Source organism: Ciconia boyciana, chromosome 8, assembly GCF_034638445.1.
Source record: "Ciconia boyciana chromosome 8, ASM3463844v1, whole genome shotgun sequence".
NCBI classification, from domain to species: Eukaryota; Metazoa; Chordata; class Aves; order Ciconiiformes; family Ciconiidae; genus Ciconia; species Ciconia boyciana.
Window position 1 is genome coordinate 64,759,165 of NC_132941.1, and position 27,150 is coordinate 64,786,314.

Sequence of the window (27,150 nt, forward strand, 5' to 3'; positions counted from 1 at the left end):
AACTGAAACAATTTGGTTTTATATGTCTTTGATAATATGGTGCGTATCAAAAATACTGTGCAAGTTGGAACCCACACTGCTCCTTTCAGGATGTTTTTCCTGTGGTCATCTTAAAAGATAAACACCAGGTTTAAGCACTAGTTACCAGTTTATGTTTGGTGGCTAGGAAAGAGAGGGGAAGAATATCAGAAATTCAAACTTACTTATGTATGTTATGCAGGCTGTATTTTACATATAATCTGTAAGAGTAAAATGCTCTCCCTTTTTTTCAAATTATTCAGAATTTCTGGAAGTACTTTGGTTTTGTGCTTGTTTTAAGTTTCTATTTACTTCTCCAGCAACAGAGGTTAATTTGGCTTAGATTTTTGTGGAACCACAGCCTGAAAATGATGTTTCAGACAATCTAAGCAAACTGATGCCAAAAGAACAGTCTTGCTCCCCGTCCCCCTCAATACTGGCCTACCAGGGAGGGGATGAGTGTTAAATCACCTGAATCTTCATGTGCTGCCTGGCAAATCTCTCTTCCCTTGGTTTTTAAGCATTTTCCTATACTGTTTCATGGAGACAAAACAGCAACTTCCCATCCCTTTTCTATAAGTCCAAAAGCTTTCATTACTCCCTTGGACATCAAAAAGAATAAGAAAGCAAATAGGTAGCTTGCTTTGAAAACTTAATATTGGGATCACATAGAACAGACTCCAGAGAATAAAATTAGTGCTTGGGGCCTATATTTTGTAATTTCAGACCACTGGTACAAATGTTCAAACTACAGAAAGAACTGAACATAATGATGGAAGTTTCATAGTCTCAGCATAATCTGCACTTTTCTGCACAAACTTTTAAAAGCATTTTAAAAAGATATCTTGTGTATTCCAGAAAGGGCTATGGTTAAAAGCCTTTCCAATCTGAAAAAAGTTTCTGATCTGAAATTATATTCAAAGTACCTTCCTCTCCTTGGCTATTTTCAAATTAGGGCTTCTTCTCATTTTTAATACCAGTTGATTTTCTCATTGACTAGAGATTAATTTCTAAATTTATACAAGCACATGATAGCAATTTCAAAAATATAAGCCTCATCAAGGATGAGGATGACAATGATATTGGATTTGTCTAGGAACAACTCTGTCTGCCTTTGTGTGACTCAACTAAATTCTGGTTACTTGCCAGGGGTTTTTTTTTGTTCTTCTGGTTTCAGATACAGAGCAGCACAAACAGTGTTTGTCTTGATTCTTCATTGTTTGTCTTAAGATTTTTAAATTCAAGTCTTAGTAATGGATTCCTATCAGGGAGCAGAGATGGGAATCAGTTTTTGTAGATAAACAACAGTAACTAAATGGATGATTAAAAAGGACTTAAAATGCTAGTTTAGCTTTGCTGCTTTCTCCCTCCCATCCTTGTTCCCTTTTTTTTTCTCCTTTAAAACCCCTTATTTTTATGTTTAAGAATATTTTAATCTAATTACCAGAAGACTAGTGCAGAAAGCAGATACAGGTGCTTAAATTAGCTTAGAAAGCAGTTGCCTAAGTTAAGCTGAAGTGATGTAAACTGATTCTGGACCTTTTTAACTGACCTGAGAAGTTCTCATGAGGTCCAGGCAATATCAGCAGCTAAAGAAGCGCATATGAGGGACCCAGCTGAGCCCCCTATGAATCCCCCTCCCTCACAAATCTGCAGAGGAAACCCGCCCGGGTACAGGCCCAAACCTGCACCAGCGAGGCAAAGATCCCTCATCCCACCGGACGCCGTTGCGAGGGGTGAGGGACGAGACGGGTTTTAAACCGGCGGCGTTGGCGGGAGGAGCCGCGCTGAGGCGGGGAACGGCTCCAGGGGCGGTGCCTCAGCCCTGCGCCGCCATTTGAAATCAAACCGCCTCCGCGCTCCCCATTGGGTCTGCCCGCGTTCACGTGACTGCCCTTCTACCAGTCGTGGGCTGCCGCGCGCCTTTTCGAAAAACCGTTCACTGAGTTCGCTTTCTCCTTCCGCCAAGCCGGCATCAGTTAAAGCTAAAAGAGTCCGGCCACCGAGGGGCGCCTGTCCCAACCGCCCGGGCTCGGCGTGTCCCCTCAGCCATGGAGGCCGGCAGCAGGTGAGGGCGGCGGCGGCTCCGGGGTCTCTGCACGGCGCCCGCGCTCTGTTTCGGCGCGGCGCAGGGATACAGCCGCGGGCGCCGGGGGTGCGAGGGTCCGGCGCGGCGGGTGCTGTCGCGCGCGGGAAGGCTCAGTCGGTGCCGCGCACTGACAGGAGGGGCTGCGCTGGCGAGGGGGGGGCAGCGCCGCTGCCGCCACACCGGCCCCTCAGCGGACTGCCAACGTTCCGCCTCGGGTAGGAGGTGTCCGGGCCGCCGCTGCGCTCGGGGCTGCGGGGTGCGGCGGTGGGCGAGCGCGGCTTCGTGGGGAGGAAGGGCCGGCCCGCGGGTGAGGGGGAGGGGGGAATCAGGCCGGGCGGACGCAGCTTTGGGGCTCCGGGCGCCGCGGGGAGGGGTTGGGCCGAGTTGCGCCCCTCGGGGGCCGTCTGCTTCCCGGCAGCCGCCCTGTCCTGCCGGTGGGAGCCGGGACGCACCAGCCCCGGCCGCCCCGGTGGCTGTGGGCCACCTCGCTTGCGGCCACACGGAGCCTGGGCTCGTAACGGCGGCGCAAACTTCGGCTTCTGCAGCTCGTGTGGCGTTTTTCGCTTGCAGGAGTTGGCGGAAACTGTGAACAAGGCTCTTTAGGTAAGGAAAACTGAAGACTGCCGTTTCCTGTAGCGTAAAGGTAAAGGCTTTTCTTAAGGGTACTGTCAGATTTGTCTGAGTGTGTGTTTTGTTTCCTCAACAAGTATTTCATCGTATGAAACTCAGCAAAAAAGTTCAGAAGGATCGCTCTTAACTACATTAGGTCCCTTGGTTTTAGCTTGCCACTTTCAAATGTATAATATTTGACAGTGCATTTTATATATGCTTTTTTGAGGATTGCTTGTACTTGGTGGCACGCTCATACTTACATATGAAAGGAATAGCTTATCTAGTTGTGCAAACGCTGTGGGTTTGGATTTTTTTTTTTTTGCAAGTTAAACGCCGTTCCGTCTGCTTTCTCTGTGTGTGCACGCAGAGGTGCACTTGCCAGCCTTCCAGCTGTCTCAGCAGCCTGTCAGGACATCCTGGCAACCCCTAAACTTTCAGCCTTCTTTTCAGCTGTCCTGCGAGTGCTCGTTCGTGGTAATGTCACCATTTTCTCCTTTTTCAGGAGGATACAACTCTAGTCAATGGGTCTCTGTTTACTTTAAAATCAAGCCGAAGAAGTTCCATGTAGATAAGAGAATGTGTAATATCTGGATTTGGGTGAGGAGGAGTGACTGTTTACATGAAAATAGTTTTAAGTTGCGTGTGGGAAGAAATAGAGTATGTGTTGGCCCTGAATCTTTGCAAAGGCTCTGATGGGTAGCAAAGACCTATTGCATGTGTAAAAGTAGTATAACTGAGTTTACATGAACATGGGATGACTGCTCTTGCCACCCCGTATAAGCATCAGTTTCCCCAAATACGTAGTGCCTTCAACTTCCCCTGTGTGATTACAGTGGTTGCTCATGGTAAATAGTTCCCAGTTTTCTACACAGGCAGGCATATGTAAATGCACTGAGATTCTTCTGCTGTACGTTGGAAAATGCCTCTTGAACAGAAGTAAAAAAAAAATAAAAAAATTACATTGGCTTACTTTCATAAATATGTAAAGCATTATTTGGATGAGTAATTTTGACATTCTTTTATAGGTAAGATTCCTTACATTCGAATTTGAAGATGCCGCTCTTTGGGAAAATTGTTGTAATTAAACGGAATGGGACTGATGGAATTAGTTTTCCACTCACTGCAAGCTCTTGTTTATTTGGAAGGTGAGAATTAGTTGAGTACTTGCGTACATCGAAATACTATTAGTGGTATTTTTCCTGCAGATTGTATCTTTTGATATTTCTTTGCAAAAATAAATGTTTGTTTATTTGTGAATCGTGTTCAGGGGAGGGAACGTGATATTGGACTAAGGTTAATTGTAAGACTAAAAAGCTGAACTTAATTTTTGTTACGGCTTTTTCCTTTCCTTGCCAGAACGACCTTTTTTTTTTTTTTTTTTTTTTTTTTTCCTTCAAGTTTGTGGCCAAAGGGAATCTGGGGAAGGGATGGAAAGGAATACACAGTTGACAAGCAAGTGATGGTATTCTTGTATCCAGAGGCAGTTTCCAGATAATTGGCTAGTGAAGAGAAGCAAGGTGCATGGCTGGTATTCGACCATCTTCATTACATCAGTGCTCTTCTCAATTTTTATTTTCTTTTTTATTTCCTAAACCTCAGTAATGCAATACGTCAGCCAGTATCTAGAATTAATATTAAATATTAATAAGAACTTATACCTCCTCCTCCAATCTTGAAACTTGCTTTGACTTATACAATTGAGTGATAATGGGTTTTGAGCTTGATCTAGCTATTTTACATTAAAAGATAAAATTAATATACCTGAATGGTATATGTGAAGACTTGACTAGATTATCTTACTATAAATAAGCTTCAAATAAAATGGTTTTACTTCTCTTAAACTAGATCTGTTCAGCTGGTAGATATCTTAAAAAACTTTACTGACTGGTAGATATCTTAAAAAACTAATTATTCAGTCTGGAATCAGATTCCATAGTGAAAGTCTATGGGAGGCACTCCAGTGTCAATAATACTGTTCTTTGGCTTCAGCAGAGCTGCCCAGACAGGTGATACTTAATGGTGCAAACATGAATTTCTGCCAGCTGCATCAGTGAGAGGCGTCAGGTGCTTCTGTGAACAGTACCTCTGGTGTGATAGCTGATATGTTTGCTGCCTAAGACCTACAGAGTGTCAAAAGCATTAGAGATTAGCTTAGAAAAAAGGAAAGAAAGAAGAAGTCTGTACGCTTAGAAATACAACTTTCACTTACTAACAACTTTTAAGAAGGTGGAAGTGGCTATCCAGGTGAGATCAAAGGTCCGTCTACCTAATATTGTGTCTCTGAGAGTGATGGGTAATGAATGCCTAAGAGCGATCTTAAGAGCACATCCTGGTATTTTCTAAAAATATTCCACAAGTCTTTGTCAACTTGCAAGTCAGGAAACAAGTAATCTCAAACCACCAACAGATATCTGTTGTAGACATGTCTCTTTCGGCTTGTTGTGAACTGCTTTTTCAGAATTTGGGTATTTCACATATTTTTTTCTGATGTTGCACAAGTGTGAGCTGTTATTTTTTGTCACAGTTGAAAGACTTGGGTAGTTCATTTTCTTCATGTTACCAAATTTAAGAAAGTATCATGCTGCTGTACAATTATTAGATGAAAAGTTGGGAAATCACCTAATTCTATAGCAGTCAGATTTTTCTCTCTTCTCTGTGTCTTGAAACTCAAATTGTATTTTCACCCACAGGAGAACAGAATGTGATATTCGCATCCAATTGCCTCAGGTCTCAAAAGAACATTGTAAAATTGAAGTAAATGAAAACAAGAAGGTAAGACACGTATTTTAATGACATATGCATTGCATCGTTGCATCTCAGGCTGCTGAAATGTTTGTTTTATTTTTAGGCAATATTGATTAATTTAAGTACAGTAAATCCTACGCAGCTGAATGGTGGTTGTTTTCAGCAACCTGTAACTCTGAAGCATGGAGATGTGTTAACTATTATTGATCGTTCTTTCAGGTAAGTGCCAGTGACAAACTGTTAATGCCTCGATCCTAGAATGTGTTCTGCAGGCAAACAATGCAGAGAGCTTTGTGGACACAGGCTCTTACTGCGAGATGAAGTTACAGAAGATGGCTGTAGATAAATGGGAAAAATTAAAATGTCCTTTTACCATCTTCAGAAATGGAAGTTAATCTAGTTTATTTCGTATTTCTTTACAATGTCTTACAGACCTGCAGAAGGCAGGATTGCTTGAAGATTTTTTTTTTTAATCACTTTTATATTACATTAAGCTAAACCAATAAAGATAGAATTGTCTAGAGAGATAACTTTGATTTTGTTTCAAGTGTAGTCATTTTTAGGGGAAAATTTAGAATTATTTTGATGTAGTTAAAGCCTTTAAAAGTGATATGTGTCTACTGTAGGGAGTGGACAACTATTGCTAGGTCATGTATCTTAATAATGGGAATTTAGTCATCAGCTATTTGACAAAAAATGGTTGTCTTTTAAAATATTTCTTCCAGATTTGAATATCCTCTTCAATCAACTCCAAGAAAGAGGCATTCTAGATCTCCAAAAGATGAAACACTGCAGGTAATTTTGTGGCCATAAGCTTATTTATTACAAGTACATTGGTATTAGTAGTGACATGGTATTCAATTTCCTTGTTCTGTTTTATTCTTAGGAATAATTTTTCAGCCATAGACTGCCTTTCCGTTTAAAAATATAAGTAAACTCCTTCAGATAAATACTTTTTAAAAAATTAATAATTTATTAATTTTAGACTTGTCAGTTTCTGGTAATTGCTACTTAATAATCTATGATGTTACTAATACAGGTAAGCTATTAAAAATTAATCCTTAGCTCTTTTGAAGAGAGGATGGGATGCAGGAAATGCAGAGTATGGGCATTGGCTATCCTTGTACTTTAAATGGGGACGTTTGCCCTAGAGAATGAGCATTCTTTTTATCAAAAATAGTCTGTTGTTCTGTGTGCTAGTACACTAATGTCTTGTTGGAATTTATAAATATCAAACTAACCCTATCTTTTAATAGTTTATTTTCATTAGTTTCTTTTTTTGTTCTCAGCAAAGTTTGCTCCTTAGAGGGGATAGTATTAGTTTGTGAGTACTGTGGCTATTGAAAGATTATTTTTTTTTTTTTTAATGTTATAGTTCTCTTATTTAAATAAAAATCTTCCACTAGGTCTGGTAAGAAGGTGACATTCAAATGTGCTTGTATATATTCTTATGCTACAGCTGCTTTTAGAGCTAATAATTTCAATGATAAAACAAGACTGAAACTCTTGCTATGTGGGCCTTCTAATGTGTATTGGTCGACGTTCTTACATTTTGAAATATTCTAGGGTTTCATTTGAATACTTGTAAGCCTGTTTAGTAAACAATGCATATACTTTTATAAAACTGGTGTTCTTCAATGTACAGTTGAAAGCTAAACTGTAAAATACTTGTTGCTGTGCTGTAATATTGTACAAATTTACAGGTTCTTCATGTTCAGCAGGTGGCAGAAGTGGAATTATTACACAAACAAACTTCAGGATCTAAAAGTCTTCATGCTTCAGGTCGGTACTTGTTTTATGGGGGGTTTGTTTTTTTCTTCGCCCTTACTTGCATTTATTCTTAGCATAAGAGGAAAAACAAGGTTAAAAAGAGCAAAAGAAACGTATTTTAAGACTCTTCAATCTGAGTACAATACACCTTGCTATGTCAGTGTACTATCTCATCATACTTAGATGCTGTGATTTACCAAAACTAAGTCCTGCCAGGAGAAATCTGTTTAATTGCATCCTGACAAATGGGCAGTAACAGTTAGCCTGGAATTGGCAAAATCCATATCCATTGCTTGAAGTGAGTTGTGCAAATTCAGTTTATGAAGATTTATAGCTAAGAAGCGAGTTCAGTGCACCAGCTTTGCAAATGCAGTACAAATGTCGGTTGAAACTGATATGTGAAACAATTACCTATTATGTTTTACTTTTCAGCGGCAACAAACAAGTATAACATGGCAAATTCACCTTAGTGATTAAAACTTAACTTTCAGTTGTCTGCTGACCTAGAATACAGCTAGATCCCTTTTGAGCAAATATTGCATTATCTCATGTATTCTTTCCTAATAAGAGATTGAAACAGGTATAATTTTGGAGATATATAGGAATGGTTAATTTTGCTGATTGAAATAATAGTTTACAATAGCTGTTTCATGTAGACCCAGTAAAAATCTTCTAGCGCTACTAAGTCTGGGTAGTTACAGACCATGGACTGGCTAAATGCCAGGACTTCACCTTCCCATCCTTCTTAAGTGATGCTACTTTTATGGAAAGATACAAGGTTTGTCAGATGGAGGCTATTTATCTACAGACAGGTTTAATTTTTGTGACAAATGCTCGTTCCAGTGCAAAAAACCCAGGCGGTTTCAAAGTGTCCATTTCAGTGGGTTGTTGTGAGGGCATCTGTATTCACAGGATGTGGGCGACAGGTTCCCCAACACTGTCCTGTGGTACAACAGTCTGCTTCGTTGTTCTATCGACTTTAAGGGAACAACTTGCCAGCTCAGTAAAAAAAATAGATGTACTTGTCTGCAGTTGGGTAAAAGCTTTCATAGAAAGATCTAATTTCCTGTTCTTTCCCATGTTTCTCTTCCCCCCCTCACTCCTTTTCTCCTTTCCCAGAAGATAATTGACAGGCTTTTCCTTGTAGGTCAGAGTCTCTACCTTCATCTTTACATGGATTATTTCCCATCACAATTAAGAAAAGTCAACATGTATCAGCACTTGTTTCAGCAGGCGTTCATGCTGACATAAAGTGTTGAGAAACAGACCTCGTAGATGTATAGATGTACACAAGGTCTCAGCTTCTTGTGGCTTAAAAAGGCACCTCTTACCAGATGAACTCTGTTAACTTGCATATACCCCTTGCTCAGGGAAAACGCAAAGTGAAGCATGCTACCGCAAGCTTCCTTGGATGCAGTTTACAGATTGCAGTGGAATGGCAGCACACATGCAGTCGCTTGCTAGGTCTCATCTGGGAAGTGGCAGCTCTGCTTTATTGTCTGGCTTTACCCTAAAGAAGCATTGCCACAGTTCAAGCAAATGCAGGACAAGCAAAGTTCATGTAAATGCAGGACAAAAACCAGATTGAATTGTGGTAAGCTGATCTAAATGGTTGTTTAATTTTATGCTCATAGATTTGTCTTGTGGCAGCCCTGAAAGATGTGTAGGAGCCATTGATTCTGAAGAAAAACAAAAGCATGAAATACAAAGTACCTTACCTGATTATGGGATAAATTCCAGATTACAACTTAAAATTTATGTTAAACCTTTAGATACTAATGCTTCTATTACGAGATAAATGGTTATTGTTAACAGAGCTTTATTTACCGTACTGTACCCTGGACCCTGGTTGACCGTCTTGGGAGAGGAAAGGAAGGAATTTTTATCTGTATTTATGGAACTCATATTTGTAGTTCTGCAATTTTTAAGTAACTCTTCATCTGTATTACTTTTTGTTTTGCTTTGCTTACTTTGTAGGTAATGCTGAGTGTGAAGAAAAAAATGCCGATGAAAAACAAAGTACAGAGGAAAATATTTCCAAAGCTTTACCTGTCAAACTACAAACACCCAAATCTTCACACAGAATATATCAGTCTCATAAAAAGCAAAATAAAATGTCTCCCTTTACTATACTATATGAAAATCTGAAACATGACATGAAAGTGAAAAAACCTCTGCAAGAGGGGAACGTATCTCAACAAGCTGCAAAAGAAGATGGTAAGAGTGTTCTGCTAGAACCAAGTGCTCAAATTTCATCATCAAGTTGTGTTTATGATCTGGGAAGCCTGACTAAAGAAAAAGAAATAGGCAGAAGTGAAAATATTGAAGAATGTAAAATAAAAATAAAGCAAGAAGTAATCAGTTCAGAATTTAACCAGATCTCAGCTGTAGGAAGTGCTACCAAGAAGAGTTTTACCAGAAGTCCTCGAACTGCTATTTCAAAGGAGATGTCAAGAGATACTTGTAGAAGTCACCCGCAGGATCATAAGGAGCTCAGTACAGCATGCAAATCTAAAGGTACTGAAGTTACAACTGGACCCAGTAAGGAGAATGATGGAAATGCAGCATTTTCACTGAAGCAGTGCTCTATAGAATGCTTGGATGATGCAGATGAAATGAAAATATACAGCTCTGCAAAGGCAGTAGATAAACTAGCACAAACAACTAACACAACGAATGTTTCTGAAGTAGATAAATATGCTCTGTCTCCACCAACGCCCAGAAGGAAGAGTCCTCGGTCTCATTTCATATCGCCTACCAGAGAAACTAGTGGAATGAATCCTATAAATACTGATACTCCAACAACTCGACGGTGTGTGTCATTGAAACGTAAGGTTTTTTCAGAAATTTCAGCTGAAACTCAAAGGGAAGATTCAGTGTACAGAAATGATAGCCTCGAACAACTGCCTTTGGCAGAAAATAAATGCTTAAAACAAAGACGAAATAGTAAACAACATACACCAGAAAAACCTGTAAAAGAAGAAGTGCTGAAAGAAATTTGTGATCAGGCAAACTTTGTTAACTCAAAAGAGGGACATTCTGAGACTCCTGCCTCTTTTTCTAATTCCAAAAGTCCCAGAAGAAATAATAGGCAAAGTAAAGAATTACCAAACAAAAGTGTCTGTTCAGAGGCACTGGCTTCAGAAGAGTTAACATCAGAACTGGCATCTCCTGCTGGTCAGAAATGTGACTCGGGAAGAAAAAGGGGGAGGCCAAGGACCTCTGGACTGCTAACTGAAAAACCAGTGGAGACCAATGCCATTCAAGAACATCACGATAAGACTACAGACAGAAAAGACAGTGGAACTAAAGAAGAGCTGGCCGCAAAGGGGTATCTTCAGAAACAAGATTTGGAAGATGCCAGTGTTACAAGACCTCGTAGATCGTCATCAAAGAGGAGGTCTTCTGGAAGTGCTACTGTACTGAAAGACAATGAGGTGGTCTCAGAAATGAGTATTTCTGGCCTGTTGGCTGGAGAAGAATCAGGTAAATAGGTTTAATCCCCTGCCTCGTTTTTGTATTTGAGGAATTCTCATAGTGTTTTTATGATAATTTTTCCACTTACATAAAACGTAGAACTCATTGCCGACATATTAGTTCTAAGCTATTTATCATGTAGTTATATTTGACCATAAAAATACACAATAATATGTATAAAAGTTTACTCAATTGAACCTATTTCTCTTTAAGGTAAGTTACCTTCTGATATGTTTCCAACTTTAAAATGCGTGAGTAAGCACTGTTTTCTGTGATGGTTAAAATGTTGACTTGGATTCTTAGATATATAGAAATATTTTCAATTGTTATTTTTAGGCAAGACAAAAAGGATATCTCAGAAGAGGAAAAGTGGTGATTTGTTACTTCAGCCTTTAGGAAAAAGAAAGAGAGTGTCTTTTGGTGGTCATCTAAGTCCAGAACTTTTTGATAAAAGTTTGCCTCCCAACTCACCCCTTAAAAGAGGTGCGACTCCTGCGAGACTGAGCTTACCGTTTGGAAACTCACCACGTGCTGTTCTGAAAAAGGCTCAGGGGCTGAAGCACTTTGCAGTCCAGGTAAATGTTAAGACTAATCAAGTTGCTAAGACAATTAATGTGAACAGAATTTATAAATTCTAAGACTTCTAAAAATTAGTTTTAGATTAGTAGTAAGCCTTGTTAGATGTATGTTGGGAAGTGGAAATTTTGATTGCAAATTAAAATGGTATTTGACATCAGCAAATTGTAATCAGCGTTTTTTTAACTTCTCCATTGTAGGAAAGGGCTCAGCTTACCCTTTATATCTACCTGTCTTATACAGGAGGTGTGTTTTTATTCACCTCACACGCTATTGTTCATTCTCGTGCCTATGTGGGAGTATATTTCTGTATGTTTGTACTTAGCAGCAGTGTCTACAAGCTCCGGTTTACCATAAATAACAGAAAACAGGACAGTAGTTTGTTGGCAGACTGTGCAAGCTACTGCCACGTGGTTTGGCTAGAAGTTTGAAAACATTTGCTGTTGATTTAAACTAGTTAAAATGTGTGTAGTGTACTTGATGTGAACAAAACTTTTGAATAAAGTAGAATAATAAATTCAGTTAATTTATTCAATTTAATTTGTATGTGTCTTTTGAGACTGTTTTGAAACTTAAAACTTGTTACAAGTTTGTTTTCAGAGAATAACATTTAAGGCTTTTTCAAATGATCTGATGATATTTTACACTATTGTATTTACTTGTCAGAGATGTAGATGAGCATTTGTAGCTCAGTTACGTGCAGTAACGTTTTATCTCGATATATTTTTTTTCTACCAGGAACTATCTGAACATTTGGAGAAAGAAAAAAGGTCACCAAAACATTTGCCAGCCCAGAAGTCCCCCACTGCCTCATCCCCTGCCTCTGGGAAGGCAACACCTAAATTTACTTTAGGCTCTCCAGCACCTTACACAAAAGGACGTTTCTCTGTTTCTCACATCACGACACCATTACCGATTGCAGAAGAGAAGGATGCTGTTGCAGAAGACATGAATACAAAGGAGAAAAATGGTGCCCGAGTAAAAACACCTAAATCTTCTCACACTAACCAAGATGATAAAACCTTTTTAACGGCTACACCTGACAAATTAACAAGAAGTGCACAACTTGCTTCGAAGGTCACTCCCATGAAGAGGAGAAGTGGGGCTGTAGCAGTTATCAATGCGAAAAGAAGAAGTGGTGCCTCTAGTGCCAATTTACTAGGTTTGTTTCAGCAGTTAATTTTTAATATTAATTTTAATGCTTTAAAATACAGGAACAAAACCAAAGTAGGCCTATTATTTCATTATGCAGAGTCCACCAAATGATTGGCATATTTTCTGATGGTTGTTGGACTTGTTGGAAACACCTGGGAATTGCAAAGTGTTACAGTCTCTCGTATTCATAAAGCAAGTTACTAAAGCATATATAAAACCCTATCTAGAACACAAATCTTAACGTTCAGAAGTCGAAAAATGGTAGAATTAAGGTTCTCTTTGCCAAGGTTAGTTGCAATAGTGATCCTTCAAGTCCTTCAAGTTCTAGTATTGAACTAAATCAAATTGTATCAATTACATCAATTTTGATTTGAAAACATGCACTTTATAGCAGTCTAGCTTCAGTTTGGTTTTTTTGTGCCTTTTTTTATAAACAGTTCACAACCTTTGTCCATGGATTGGACTGCACTTAACTATTGACAGTGGTATATAACAGATATAATTAAAAAATAGGATGGTAACTCGGTGCTAATTTGAATATTTTAAAGTTGAACATTTGTATTTGTTGAACGCTGGTTTGGAATACTTTTGACAGCATTGGGAACATTATGATAGGGGAGCTCTGGTTCTTGAAAATTTTATCTTTGAAGAAAGATGTCTTTGTCATGTGTTTTTGTAAATTAAATCAATTTGACTTGTTCAAAGTAAAATTTAAAGCTTCCCACCAACACCACCATTCACCCAGGAATTTTTATTACTCTTTACTATCTCCATTTTTTTTGTAGTGTCATTTTAAAATTTTGAACATACTACATACAATGTCCCAGTGATGATATCACCATTATTGTTATTACATGATGAGATAAAATCACAGGCCTTCACAATACTTCCTGGTTAATACAGCTGAAAGTGGTATTAGTCTTTTAGCAAAATAAGTGTTTGTTTTATTTTTTTAGTGGCTTTGGTTGTTCCGTTCAGTTTAATGGCAGCAGAATACTTCACAAATATCAATGACTTATCGTTTTTCACCACCTCTCTGTAATGTGCAAGTGGTTTTTAATATCAGTGCGTCAGTTTCTTCTGTAAGATAAAAAGAACACCACAGTTCTTAAAAATTTTGGATGTCTGCTTTGTATCCAAAATACAACTCTGTGTTTCCACTGCTTTTTCAGATAATTTTCTGCATGCTTGGCATTTTTCTGCATAACCTGAACACCCTAGCAATGACAGCTTTTGAAAGTTCTTTTTATTAACAGACATTTCCCAACTTGCACAGCAATTCTGACAAGAGAATTAATAATACCCTTTTCTTCAGGAACAGCAGTCCCCTTTTTATCTCTATTTTTAAAAATCATCGTTTCTTTTATATGATCCCTGCCTTCTCATGGCCTATTTCTGAAGTAAACGGGGCAGATGTCCTACCAGCTTACAGCTTCATTTATTACACAGCTGTAACTAATTCCCCAATTCCTCTGCTGTGTACAGAATGATTCTGTGATAAAGGTAACCTTGCTTTGGGAATTTTCAGAATATGTTATAAGAAGGTGATAGAAGAAAAATTATGGGAAGTCTATGTAGACCTAAATGCTGTAAGCAGTGTAAATAAATAATTGCCTGACTACAAAATTCCTTGGGAAGGTAGTGAAAGAAAAGCTGGATATGTTTCACTTAGAAGCCATTTTTCTGATGTTAAATCTCATGTCCCACCAGGGAAAAGTTCAGGTATAATAATGAACGAGAGTGAAAGGGTCATGGCAAGTTTCTATTGGGAAAAATTATTTTCTTACAAAAAGAGTGAGGACGGAATTGGGTCAACATTCAGTTCTAGATTCTAACATCTATTTGACACTGTATGAAGCTTTTTGTTGGTTTTTTGTGGAAATAGCCATACTGGGTACTTGGACACTTGTTAAACTTCAGCTGAAATTGGGTCTTCCAGTTGAAAGCGTTTCACAGAGCACTTTAGTATAGGTGTCATCAGATGATACAACAACCGCTTTCCTATGCCCAACTGCAGCAAATCCATTGGAATCCTAAAGAAATAATTGTAAACTTCCATTTATACAGCTGAGAATTAAAGTGGTTATTTCTCTTTTGCTTTCTAGTTGCAAAATCTTGGGCAGAAGTGGTAAAATTAGGTGTTACAAGACCACAGTCGAAGACTGTTAAAAAAAGTGTCCAAAAAGGAAGATCCCTAAAGAAGACAACCCAATCACCAAAGGTATTCTTTTTCTTTTTTTCCATGTTTCTTTTTTTTTGTTTTTGCATAACCACAAAACAACTTGTAGGTATTTTGCTACAGAAGCTGGAAGCTTATGAGCTTTTAGTATGATAAATGGGTGTTGATGTCTTTGTCACAGCATATAAGAAATGTAGATTTTATATAAAAGGAATCTTTGTTTACTAACTTTTTTTTTCTCCCTTCTTTCCCATCTGCAGACTCCAGAAAGAAAAATAAAAGGTCATTTTAGTACAGGTCATGCAGAGTCACCTGCTACTATAGTTGTAGGTAGAGCTTATTCCACCACAGTCAGAACAGCTGGACAGGTCCCTAGAGTGGTAAAAAATCCTGTCTTGAAGCTAAACATGAACATGGACGAAAGCTTCACAGGTAAGTTTTTAGTCTGTTGTTCACTCTGCCAACTGTGTAGTTCTTTTGTCAAAGCATATGCTCATTTCTCTGAATATAATTTATAGGAATGACTGAAATGTTTCAAACGCCAGAAAATAAGAGTGGAAAAACATTACCTTTGGCGACTGTTCAGAAGACTGATTTTACACCAACGTGTACTGTAGTGGAAATTTCTGAATTGCACACTCCTGAAGAATCTGGTAAGTGTTATTTGAAAAGAAAGGAAATGTTTAGGTATATTTAGGGGTAGTGGTGTGTCTGCTGCTTGAGACAGTGAGTAGTCTCAGCCTAGACAGACTTGATGTATTGAGATGAAACATCTGTCAACCCATAAAAAGGAACCATTGATTTTTATCATGTATTAAAAGATATTTTTGTAGTTCCAGTTAATTTTTGAGTAGGTGTTATTTTCTTATTTGTTCTATTTGGTATGAAACTTCAAAATGTTGAAGTGTTCTTTCAGGCAAATCTTGTGCTGAAACATGGCAATTTCTGAATCAGTTGTCGGTGGATACATCTAAATCCAGTGACAAAGTTTCATGGCAGGGAGACGTTATTGTGTAATCTTGAAGAAAAAGTCTATTTAATTTATTTTTTTTTAAAGTGTCTGGTTAGAAAGATTTGTATTAAGATGGTACTTTGTTGTGCATCTTTTGCTAATAACCTTGCATACCAGTCATTGTGTCCCTGTATAACTCAGAATTCTTGAAATTAAAATTCTGTGTTCTTGAGCATTTAGGAAGACTGAGCATCTACTGAAACACCAAGAAAAGTCAAGAAAAAAATCCTCCAATATTTAAAATAATAATAACATTTGAAATGTATTTTGGTTTGTTGGTATTTTACCAACAAATTACCAAAATGGTATTTTGGAGATGTTGTGGAAGATAGGCTTAGGTGTAATAAACCTTGTTACAACTTCAGAAGGGAGTCCAGTAGGAAGTGTTCTCTTTGCAAAGAAGAACTAGTAGAGTGATCTTCATGTGCTTGAAGATGTCTGTTATCAGCTGTTATTTATCCTGTTATTTAGTGCTTTCCTTAAATTGGTGGGCAAGCAAGCCCTTAATCTTAGGTTCTATACACCTTCTGTATGTCATGAATGCTTTAGTTTCATAATTTAGGGAATATGGATTGAAAAAACTAGTTTATTTCTTAATCCTGCTGGACCAGGAATTCGGAAGGACTTGAACATCTTATGATTAGGACTTGACAGGGTAGGAACTACAAAGGCAAGTTATTGCTAGATCCTACAAGCTTTGATTAAAAACTGACACCAGTAGACATGTGTACTTTATTTCTAGTTTGAAGATGAGGGTTGTGCTAAGATGAGAGTGTGTCCAGAGGAGGGCAACCAAGATGGTGAAAGGTCTCAAGGGCAAGACTTACGAGGAGTGGCTGAGGTCACTTGGTTTGTTCAGCTTGGAGAAGACAAGGCTGAGGGGGGACCTCATTGCAGACTGGGACTTCCTCAAGGAGGGCAGTGGAGGCAGAGGTGCTGATCTCCTCTCTCTGGTGACCATCGATAGGACACAAGGAAATGGAATGGAGCTATGTCAGGGGAAGTACAGATTGGACATTAGGAAAAGGTTATACACTGAGAGGGTGGTCAGTCCCTGGAACAGGCTCCCCGGAGAAGTGGTCAGGGCACCAAGCCTGTCAGAGCTCAAGGAGCATCTGGACGACGCTCTTAGTCGTATGGTTTAGTTTTAAGTAGTCCTGCCAGAAATATCTTGTCATTTTTTTCTTCCTTGGTGTGGGAAAGGTCAAATGTATGTTCTTTAATGTGAACATTTCTGATTTATGTCTGGTATTGCTTAAAAACACAAAGGAAATTGCAATAAAAAAACTTGCACCACTAGAAATTTTAGGGACAACAGAAAACATAAATTTTTATATCAGATTAAATAAGAAAAAATAATCAAATTTTTATATAGTCTGTTTTTTAAATGTATGCTGTGCCTTGTAGAAGTTTTTGTTGATGCACATTTTAGGATTTTGGTTTGTAGAAGGCTACGGCTGTTTGAATACATTTTACTTAGTTATACAGCAATTAGAATGCTTGGACTTTCTGCTTAATTCTTTTTCCAAATTACATAAATCTACTTATTTCAGGAGAGATGATGGTGTCACCATTAAATAGTTCAGATGCTTCAGAACAGAAACAAGATAGTCCAGGCATTTGCCACTTTCTGAGAGAGAAGGAGTCTCTAAAGCCCATGTTTGATGCAGTTTCCACAAAAACTTCTGAAAAAAGGAAAGCTGTGCTGGAAGAAGATATTAGTATGCATAGTTTGTCAGTAATTCCAGAAAAACAAGCATCTCGAGTGAAATCAGGAAGTAAAAGGAGGACTCCAAAGCAGAAGTTGGAGCGAGTTGAGGTCATGTCAGGCATCAAGCAGCTTTTAAGGACCCCAGAGCAAAGTTCAGAACCAGTAGAGGTCTTGTCAGGCATCAAGCAGCTCATGAAGACCCCGAAGCAGAAGTCGGAGCCTGTAGAGGCCTTGTCGGGCATCAAGCAGCTCATGAAGACCCCGAAGCAGAAGTCGGAGCCTGTAGAGGCCTTGTCGGGCATCAAGCAGCTCATGAAGACCCCGAAGCAGAAGTCGGAGCCTGTAGAGGCCTTGTCGGGCATCAAGCAGCTCATGAAGACCCCGAAGCAGAAGTCGGAGCCCGTAGAGGCCTTGTCGGGCATCAAGCAGCTCATGAAGACCCCGAAGCAGAAGTCGGAGCCCGTAGAGGCCTTGTCGGGCATCAAGCAGCTCATGAAGACCCCGAAGCAGAAGTCGGAGCCCGTAGAGGCCTTGTCGGGCATCAAGCAGCTCATGAAGACCCCGAAGCAGAAGTTGGAGCCTGTAGAGGCCTTGTCGGGCATCAAGCAGCTCATGAAGACCCCGAAGCAGAAGTTGGAGCCTGTAGAGGCCTTGTCGGGCATCAAGCAGCTCATGAAGACCCCGAAGCAGAAGTTGGAGCCTGTAGAGGCCTTGTCGGGCATCAAGCAGCTCTTGAGGACCCCGCAGCAGAAGCCAGAGCCGGTGGAGGTCCTGTCAGGCATCAAGCAGCTCTTGAGGACCCCGCAGCCAGAGTTGGAACCTATTACAGATGAAATTGCCTTTAAAAGATTGCTGAAGACTCCAGTACAAGAAAAGGAAGCAGTAAAAGATGTGGCAGGTGTTACTTTAATCAAGAAAACTCCAAAGCTGAAATATCAACCAGTAGAAGACATGGTTGGGGTCAGCCGTATTTTCAAGACACCAAAGGAAAAAGTTGAACCCATAGAAGATATGTTTGGTATTAGTAGACTAGTGAAGACTCCGAGAGAGAAGTACCAACCCGTTGATGATTTTGTGGGTCTGCAAATGCTTATGGCAGAACCCAGGCAGAAACGCTCTGATTTTGAAGTGGACTATGTTGGAGTTACGGAAATGTTTGATACACCAGAGGAAATTAAGGTAAAATACTTTCTTTAGCTTTTGGAAGGAATGTATTTAGACTTTGAAGCCTGAGGTTGAAATGAATTCTTAGACCTCCTAATATGACATCTTGTATGTTACAGCACTTCAAGTATGTCATGCCCGTAACCTCTGGAGCAAAAGATTGCTTTTGCTCCAGAGCAAAGCACCTCATGTTGATTTGAAAACTGTAAAGATGGCAATCTTTTTTTCCTTGATAGCTTTGTCCAGGTGGATGCCCCCCTTCTAGAAGACATAGCTTATTACAAATTTGGATCTGAGCATTTTTTTTTTTGTGGTCGTTTGTTCCTGTTATGTTTAAAGCACCCTTTGAATTGTTTACAAACTATAATCAAATTCGTTCTCAGCCTTCCTTTTCATAAGCAAGGCATGTGATTGGTTTTTTTTGTTTTGTACAGCTGCTCATACGCTATAGATTAAATTTTAAGCTCTCTTTTTCTTTGCACGTCTGAAAGTGTTGAGTGTTTGACAAACTGTGTTACCATGCGATCAGCTGATTGCTCACTGTGCCCCTAAGTCTTTCATTCATTGCTTTCTGAATGGATGCCTACGTTAGAGAGACAGCTTTATCACTGCACATTTGCATGTGTTAATATATTTTCTTTGAAGGAACCCTGTCTAAGTAGTTATTGAGGTTGCTCTGGGTTACCATTCTGACCTTATAATTCACAGCTTCATCACTGTTGTCATTTGTGAATTTTATTAGTATTGATTTTTATGTTCACTCCCGCATCCAAAGGTAAAATGTCGAGTATCACTGGGCTTAGTGCTCATCAGTGTAGAACTACAATAAAACACTACAAAATACTCCAAATGATTCAGCTTCAATACTCACCCCAAATTCCTTTTGAGCACTCATTTAGACACTTTTCAGCCTATTTAATTAATACTTTTTTTAACTCTATGCAGTGTTTGTAGTCTTTCACTTTAAAAACTGCTACACTAGCTCAGATGGCAAGTACTAAGTTTGATATATTTGTGTGCCAATATCGAATACATGGATGCAGTTACAAAACTAAGTTCATTTCATTTTTAGAGAAAAGTATTTGACAAGACTTTTTTCAACTACTACTGTACATTAATTTTGTATTGGTTGGCTCCATTCTTTCTTGTCCTGTCAGACATGCATTTATTGATTATTGTTTGTTCCCTTAGGTCATATCAGTAAATGTTATGGATTCTAAGCAAGAAGATACTGCACCTCCTTGTAGTAATTCCAGTCATAAATACGGTAAGTACAAATACTTTTGCTTTAACTAAAGGAATATACAAGGTAATAGATGTTATTATGAAGTCTTAACATATGTTTTAAAAATTCAAAAATATACAGTGTGAAGCGTGCATAGCTCATGGAATTTGTGCAGTCATCCCTAATGAACACCAGGTGCTGGAATTCTATTGGGGTAGAAATAACAGTGTAGTAGTTTGTTGGTGTGGTAGTGTTGGCATCTCCAAACATACCGGTGTCAAAAACCTGATGTTAAGGCCTCTGCTTAAAATGATCTTTCTTTGCAAAGACTTTAAAGAAGATAGCTTAAAACTATGAATGCTACCTACGAAGTAAACCAAACACCTTTGGTCAGAAGCCTGGCCTTTAATCTAGGAGTTGGTTAAAATCATTACTTATTTATATATTTATATTTAAATTAAGGATATTGAGTGTGATTTGTTTATGCAAGATGACTGTTAGGAAAATTGAAACTCAGAAATAGTTTGATCAGGCATAGTAACATATAACTCTCATTTGTGCTTTTAGAAGACAAAGGAAATATTTCACAAGGTGAAGATTCTCAACAGAAGAAATCATCAAGTGAATACCAGTCTACTGAGAGATCAACAAGGGGCAGATCACGGAGGACAGTACATCCTGCTTCAGCAAAACAGTGTGAAAAGGATTTGAATTTAAAAGAAATGCAAGGTCTCGATAAAAAGGGCACCCAAGAGGAGATAGGAGAGATCAGTACTTCAACTTCAGTAGCTAAAGATGAAGAAAGAGGAAGGAGAACAAACAGTTGCATACAAGAAGAAATTGTTTCAAAGCACCCTGATCAGGAAAAAGTTGAAACTGTTTCATTTGTGGAACAACATGGAGCTACTCAAAGACCAGGAAGAGGTAAAAGCAAAGAACTGAAGGAGTTAAAACATCCGAGTGAGAATCTCGAGTCTTGTGGCAAAGATTCTTCAGTGCTACGAAAAGAACTTGCAAATATGAAACAGACTTTGCAGGAGTATGGCATCAATGACATATTAGAAACTGAAGATGATCCAACCATAAAGTCAGTAAGTGTATCTAGTAGCATTCACAATGAAAATTGTCGAGTGCAAACAGGTTTAAAAAAACCTGAAAACAAATCTAATGAAGGTGGTGTAGAGGACAGTGAAGAAAGGCTTCTGTCACCTGGGAAGAGGTGTGGTCTTCTGTCTAGAGGAGTAAAAAAAGTAGAAAACAGAGAACCACTGATTCCACCTAAAAGAGGAAGAAGAGCTAGAAATGACCAAGTTCAACAAGCTTCTTCAGAGGACCTTCATAGGACAACAAGGAAGCTTCGCAAAGACCCATCAGCAAAGACGATACAAAGAGATGAACAGACTACTGGCAAAGGTACTGAGACTGCCACAGCAGAAGAAGCTGAAAGCGGAACTAAACTTGAAATAAAGGTAACAGAGAAAAGAGTTAAGTCTTTAAGAAGTGCTAGAAAGCACTCAACTGAAGTAAAAGCAGACATTTGTGGGATGGTGCTTGAAAATATACAAAACATTCAGAAAACCGAGGAAACTTCAGCTGAAACTGATACTGAAACACAATCACACATCAAAAATGAGATTAAAGTATCTCAGGGAGATGAAACAGAAAATGCTCAGGAAAATACAACAGAAGCATCTCAAAGATTAAAGGCAGAGTCACCTTCTGGAGAGACAAACAAAATGCCTGTTACTGCTCTGAACTTGGAAGCAAACAGAAGTGCAGTACAAGAAACAAACAGAACTAGAAACAGGAGAGGCAAAAATTTCTCTTTGGAGAAAAAGACTGATGAATTTGCCAAAGATGTAAACAACCTAGAAGTAATTACTCCAAAATTTAAGTCAGAAACAGAAATGGATGAATCTTCTTGCAAAGATTCTTTGAGCTCTGTTTGTGTCAAGAACACATACCAAGTCACGAAGGACCAGAACAACCCAGCTGGCACATCAATACCTGCTGCAAACAGTGACAGTCTTGCTCATAGCCGTCAAAAGCGGACAAGAAATGAACAGGGAATACTTAAGCCAAAGCAAACTGAAATCCTGCAAGAGAATCAAGCACAAAACAATGGAGCTGCATGTAGAAGAGGTAGAGGTAGAAAAGTTAATCTTGAACTTGAAGAAGCCAGTTCCAAAGCAGTTGGAGGAAAAAGGAGTTTACCTGGGCATGACAAAGGAATGACTCACAAAGGTAGTCAACAAGAGACTTCAGAAAATCCATCTTTACAAGTAAGGAGGAGCAGAAGAAAGCAAGTTGATTCTTTGCCACAAATAGGTTGTTCTACCTTCATGGAAAAACAAACATTTACTGCAGATCATAGTAAAGATGGGGCTTTTGCAAAGGAGCAAGATTCAGCTCTGGAAGTTACTCCTGCTTCAACAGAAGACAGTCCACTGAGACGAGGGAAAAGACGGGAGGTTGCTGCAGCATCACAAACATCTAGATCTCTTTCTATCAGAAAAAGACGTGGGTTGCTAGAAGGTGATGATAAAAAGATGACTGAGAGAGAAGATCAAAATCCAGCTTTGGGAAATAAAACTTTGCAGGCAAAAGCAAATGCATCAGCAAGGGACAAAAGGAAAAAGATTGATCTAGCAGCAGAGGGAAAAAGTTCATCTTTTCTCCAGAGAAAATGTGACTCGTCAGAAACTGATGATAAAGAGGAGTGTACTAATGAAGAACAAAATATGCCTTTGGAAACAGTGTCCTGTGCAAAAGAGAAGCCATTAGGAAGGGGCAGAAGGAAAGAAACTGCTCTGGCATCACACACAACTAATTACATTTCTCTTAGAGGAAAACGTCGTTTGCCAGCAGATAATGGTAGAGAAGAAGCTCCTAAAGAAGATCAAAATGTTCCATTAGAAACTTTTGATTCCTCTGTAAAAGAAAATCAGCTGAGAAAAGGCAGAAGGAAAGAAATTACCATCTTGTTAGAAGCCACAAGTTCTACTTCTATTCAGGGAAAACAGGGCTTATCAAAAGAAAGTGGTAGAAAGAATAATTATAGGGAAGCAAAAAAGCTGATTTTGGAAAATTCTACTTCCCAAGAAAAAATGGATCTTTCAAAAGGGAACTCGAGGCAAACAATCACTTCTCTGGCTGTTAGTTCCACCTCACTTCAACATTTGCCAGAAGATGGTAAGAAAGAAACTCGTGAAGAACATCAGAGTATACTTTTGGAAGTAGCTCCTTCTGCAAAAGAAAATCCATCAAGGGTGGGCAGAAAGAAAACGATTTCTTCCCAATCTGAAGAAACTAGTTCCGCTTTTCTCAGGGAAAAACCTGGCTTGCTCAAAGATAGAGGTCAAAAGAGGATTCTTAAAAAAGGTGAAGGTACATCTCTAGAAAATAATTCATCCCAGGAAAAAACAAGGCAACTGAGGAATAAAAGGAAAAATGTAGAATTCAGTTCAGAGGCAGCTACTTCAACTTCTATCCGTAAAAACGGCAACTTGCCAGAAAACTGTAACACTTCAGGAACTCAAAGTGTGTGTTTGAGATCCACTGGTTCTGAAAAAAATAATCAGTCTGGAAAAGGAAAAGAGGTTGACCCATTACAACAGGCAACTTCCACTTCTCGCAGAAGAAAATGTCAGTGGCCAGCAGATGACTCGGCATCCAAAAAATTAAAATCAGGTGAGGAAACGATTTGCTTTCTATTTTCTAAGTATAGCTAAGTTATTTATAGATATAACAATAATGTGTACAAAATTCTAGTATTACTGTGGGCTGCCATGCTCTAATATAGATAGAGAGTAGGTCTTCAATATAGCAAGAAGACTTAAGTAAATAGGGTCTATGTTATCTTAAATAAACAAGATGTTTTCCTAAGTAGAAGGGATTGCTTTTATGGGATATGACATGCATTCTTCCTCTGTTGGGGTATTCAAATGTCTTCGTGCTCTTCTATAATACATTCTCTCTCAATCCATAACAATAAATTGTAGTTTAGAGTAAATACAGCAACTAACTTACATGCAGAAGGTAGTGGTGACGGCAGCACATGATAATCATATGTTTGTAGCACCTATTGTTCATCTTGTTTTCTCCTGAATACCATCGAAGCTCCTGCTTTTGTATCTCTAGGTTTTGGTGGACCTTTACTAGTCATCAGCTGTTTTTGAAGTTGATGCTAGAAAGGCTTGAAGCTGTGTTTGAGCTAAAAAGGCAGCAAAAGTTCCACGTGTCTCCCATTTCCTCCTTTACTGTTTTGCTTTCCCCAAGCCAATAGGACTCTTGCTGCAGACATCTAAAATTTTCCCTGCAATTTTCAGCTTGATGTGATGTAACTTAAAAACTACCACGATGCAATTAGAAAATATTATCAAATAAATGTATGCAAACAGAAATTAGCTTTAGAGCTAATTGAGGAATTTCCCGCCAAATTGTGTTAAAAACCTTATCGTGATTTGACCGTGCCCTTTGTTTCATTTCTCTTTGGCTCTTTCCCTTTTCTGTTGCATGTGCTTATCCTCATATAACATGTGCATCTCTTTTGCCATGTATCTTTGTTTATTGAGTTTTCTTTTGTTTCCCTTTACGTACTTGCTAGTTCCTGCTTCCTGATACTGCTATATGCCCTTGCCAAATGATTGATCTCTTCTGATGCTTTACTACCTGCCTGGATTTTCTCTTCCGGGGAGGTCACCTTTCCCCACATGGGTTTTAGTGACGGTTTCTGTGCCTGGTGCTTGGGTTGATGCTTGTCTCTTGGAGCAGCTTAACTTTTCCGTGCTATCTAGATACTTACATAGGTGTCTAGTCTTTACAGTTAAAAGCTTGACTTTCCAGCTTTGTCTGGACCATAAAACAGTTACTATATGTTAATTTTTGCAGGATTTTTCTTCGGTGTTGGATATGTTTTAGTTTTACGTATCAGTAGAAGGAATTTTAGCTAAAATGGTAGCTAATTGGTTTTGGTGCTCTCATTAATGTTAACCTACTTTCAGAAATAGCTGTAAGTCCTCAGGGATCTACCTTAAAAGATATTGGATGTGCAGAAGTATGGGGTTTGTAACTGGTTTGTTGAATTCATAGAAGTAATCTTTGGAATGTAGTCATTAGGGACATATCCTTTAAAAACAATGTAACTAAAGATTGAATTTTGTATAAAATGTTTGATTTATGATACAAATTTACAGTTACTTTTTTTGTGTACAAATAGAGAATGATGAAAATAGATCACTACAAAAAGGAAAAAGAAACAAAACTAAAGAAGAACTTCGTGAAGAGGATGTAAGGGCTACTCGGACTGCTGGAGGGACGGACAGGAAGACAAGATCAAGCACAAGAACCAGAAAATAGTCTTAACAGTCACAGAACCAGTTTTTAAATCAATTCAGTAACTAAAATTGCAGTCTTTTAATGTGAATTGATTTGCACTCAGATTTTAAGCTCAGATTTTGTAAAGCAATCACTGAATTATGATATTAAAAAATATATTTCTTAACTGTTTACAGATACAGCATAGATATCTGTTTTTAATAGATTTGTCTGTGTGTAGTGGTTCCTAAACCATGGGGTGCCTGTGCAAAACTGCAGACGTAAAAATCTTTTTGTAACTGTATTTATCCCCCTTTTCCTCTTCATCAGTACAGCAATCAGGAAGCCATATTACTTTACTGCCAGTTTAATTGTAAGCTATTTTCTGCTTAAATTTTCATGTGCTTAAGTCTTATTTTTCATTACAGTTCTGTAAATATTCTTTAAAAAGCTATAGATGTATTAGCAGAAGTATTACGCTGAAATTTTGATAATTTTTTTTAAAAAAACCTTAAGTTCATTGTACTGAAAAGTGCAGATTTGTAAGTCATTAAATCTGTAAACAATTTGGGACTTGTGTGTTTTGTGTTCTTAAGAATGTGTAATTACTACTGTCCTCTTACAAGCATATTTCAAAGATTCATCCTTCCTAGCCGCATGGCACGTTTTTGAAAGCGTACCATGGGTTTTCCGCAGCGTAGACGCTTCTCTTGTAAACATGGCCACGCTGTGCAGCACTTCCACGGGTAAGCGAGCGTGGGTAAGAGAGACAGGAGTAGTGAGTGTATGAAGTTGCGACGTTGCCCCTTTTCATAGAGTTGCAATTAATGTGGAGTAGCTAGTGTGGTTTGGAGACCGTTTGTAGCCATCAGTGTCTGCAGTGTATGGGTAATAGCAGCGTGCTTTTGTCTTCAAGGCTGGTGGCTTCCTGTTACTGTTTTAAATGCAGGAGGGGAAAAAATTCATCTGGGCATCTAACTTTTGTGCCGTTTTAAGACCAGAGTTAAAAGGTTACATTTTTATTGAGTCCATGAGGAATTACAGACAGTTCTACGGAAGGACAGTTGGATGCTACGTTTGGATGTTCATGTTAGCTCTTCGTTTGGGGAATGATAATGGTCCTTTCTTCAGGTGAATTCTTGTTTGTGAAGTCTGTTCTCTTTCTTCAAAATCCAAAATAGTCAGATTAAGTAAAGAATGCATTGGGTGCTGTCTAGATGTTCAGAGCTCAGATGTGATAGATATTATGATTTTTTTTTTTTTCATTTGGGTGGGGTTTTTTAGTATGTGGAACGTGCTGTGTCCCTATCCATAGTTTTTTGAATGCTTTGGGCATTTTATCCTGTTATAATGCACTTATTTTTTTCTATACTTAATTCTAGGGTGTAGATTTTAAGTGTAAGATGCTGTAGATCTAGTCATATGTTCAAATTAGCTCTTGCTTCCTGCATGTGTTTGCTCTACCGTAGGCATATGCTTTCCACTGACTGGGACCAGTGGATGGTGTATTCCTCTTGAAAAAGTAGCAACCCCGAAAGCCTTTTTTGTGACTAGAGTCAGCACTTGGTGATGGTTATTGCTTTAGGGTTGATGAGGCTTTTCTCCAGCTTTGATTTCAGCCTTCCAGATGCGAGGAACATCTTTACCCAAAATGTTTAATTGGTCTATGGCGCAGGATTTGCGATATTCCTAACTTTCAGGTCACGTAGCTTCGTCCATCTTGGTCCGGACTGTTACTTGCAAGAGTTTTTCAGAATTGTACCTGTTTTATTTGATCTATATTAAGTCCCAGCAGGCTGAGCAACTTCTCCGGTTTCCTCTCACCCTACAAAAGGGTGGTGGTCTTCTCCTCACGCCTGGTTCATGGCTCTAAGTCTGTCTAACTGCAAAGCAGACTCCAAAGCTCCACCTTCAAGAACCGATTTCTTTATCGGCCCCTACTGACCGCTTCCTGGAGGTATCCCCCGTTGTTTTCAGAGAAGCCCACAGACTACAACCATTGACTGATCCACAGTAACAAAGTAACATAGCATTTGTAACCCCTTGAAGTTAATGTATAGGGAGGGGATCGCTGTGTCAGAACCCCATTACCACTATGGTG

The 27,150-nt window shown here is 38.8% G+C and overlaps 1 protein-coding gene across 6 annotated transcripts; it reads left to right on the top strand.

The window, feature by feature from the left end:
* The first annotated feature begins 1,954 nt into the window (after positions 1-1,954).
* On the top strand, positions 1,955-25,594 carry MKI67 (marker of proliferation Ki-67). Of its 6 annotated transcripts, none has more exons than XM_072869567.1 (17): positions 1,955-2,086; positions 2,678-2,750; positions 3,745-3,864; positions 5,410-5,491; positions 5,568-5,683; positions 6,190-6,259; positions 7,168-7,246; positions 9,212-10,720; positions 11,048-11,286; positions 12,026-12,449; positions 14,548-14,663; positions 14,882-15,053; positions 15,140-15,274; positions 17,187-18,523; positions 19,700-19,775; positions 20,301-23,423; positions 24,952-25,594. In XM_072869567.1, the coding sequence occupies exons 3-17, from the start codon at positions 3,773-3,775 to the stop codon at positions 25,089-25,091; spliced, it is 7,710 nt and encodes a 2,569-aa protein (XP_072725668.1). In that variant the 5' UTR covers positions 1,955-2,086; positions 2,678-2,750; positions 3,745-3,772; the 3' UTR covers positions 25,092-25,594. The 6 variants fall into 6 exon arrangements, with proteins under 6 accessions (XP_072725668.1, XP_072725667.1, XP_072725669.1 ...); XM_072869566.1 differs by lacking the exon at positions 1,955-2,086 and adding an exon at positions 2,183-2,322; XM_072869568.1 differs by lacking the exon at positions 1,955-2,086 and adding an exon at positions 2,183-2,322 and having other exon boundaries at positions 20,304-23,423.
* The last annotated feature ends 1,556 nt before the right edge of the window (positions 25,595-27,150 follow it).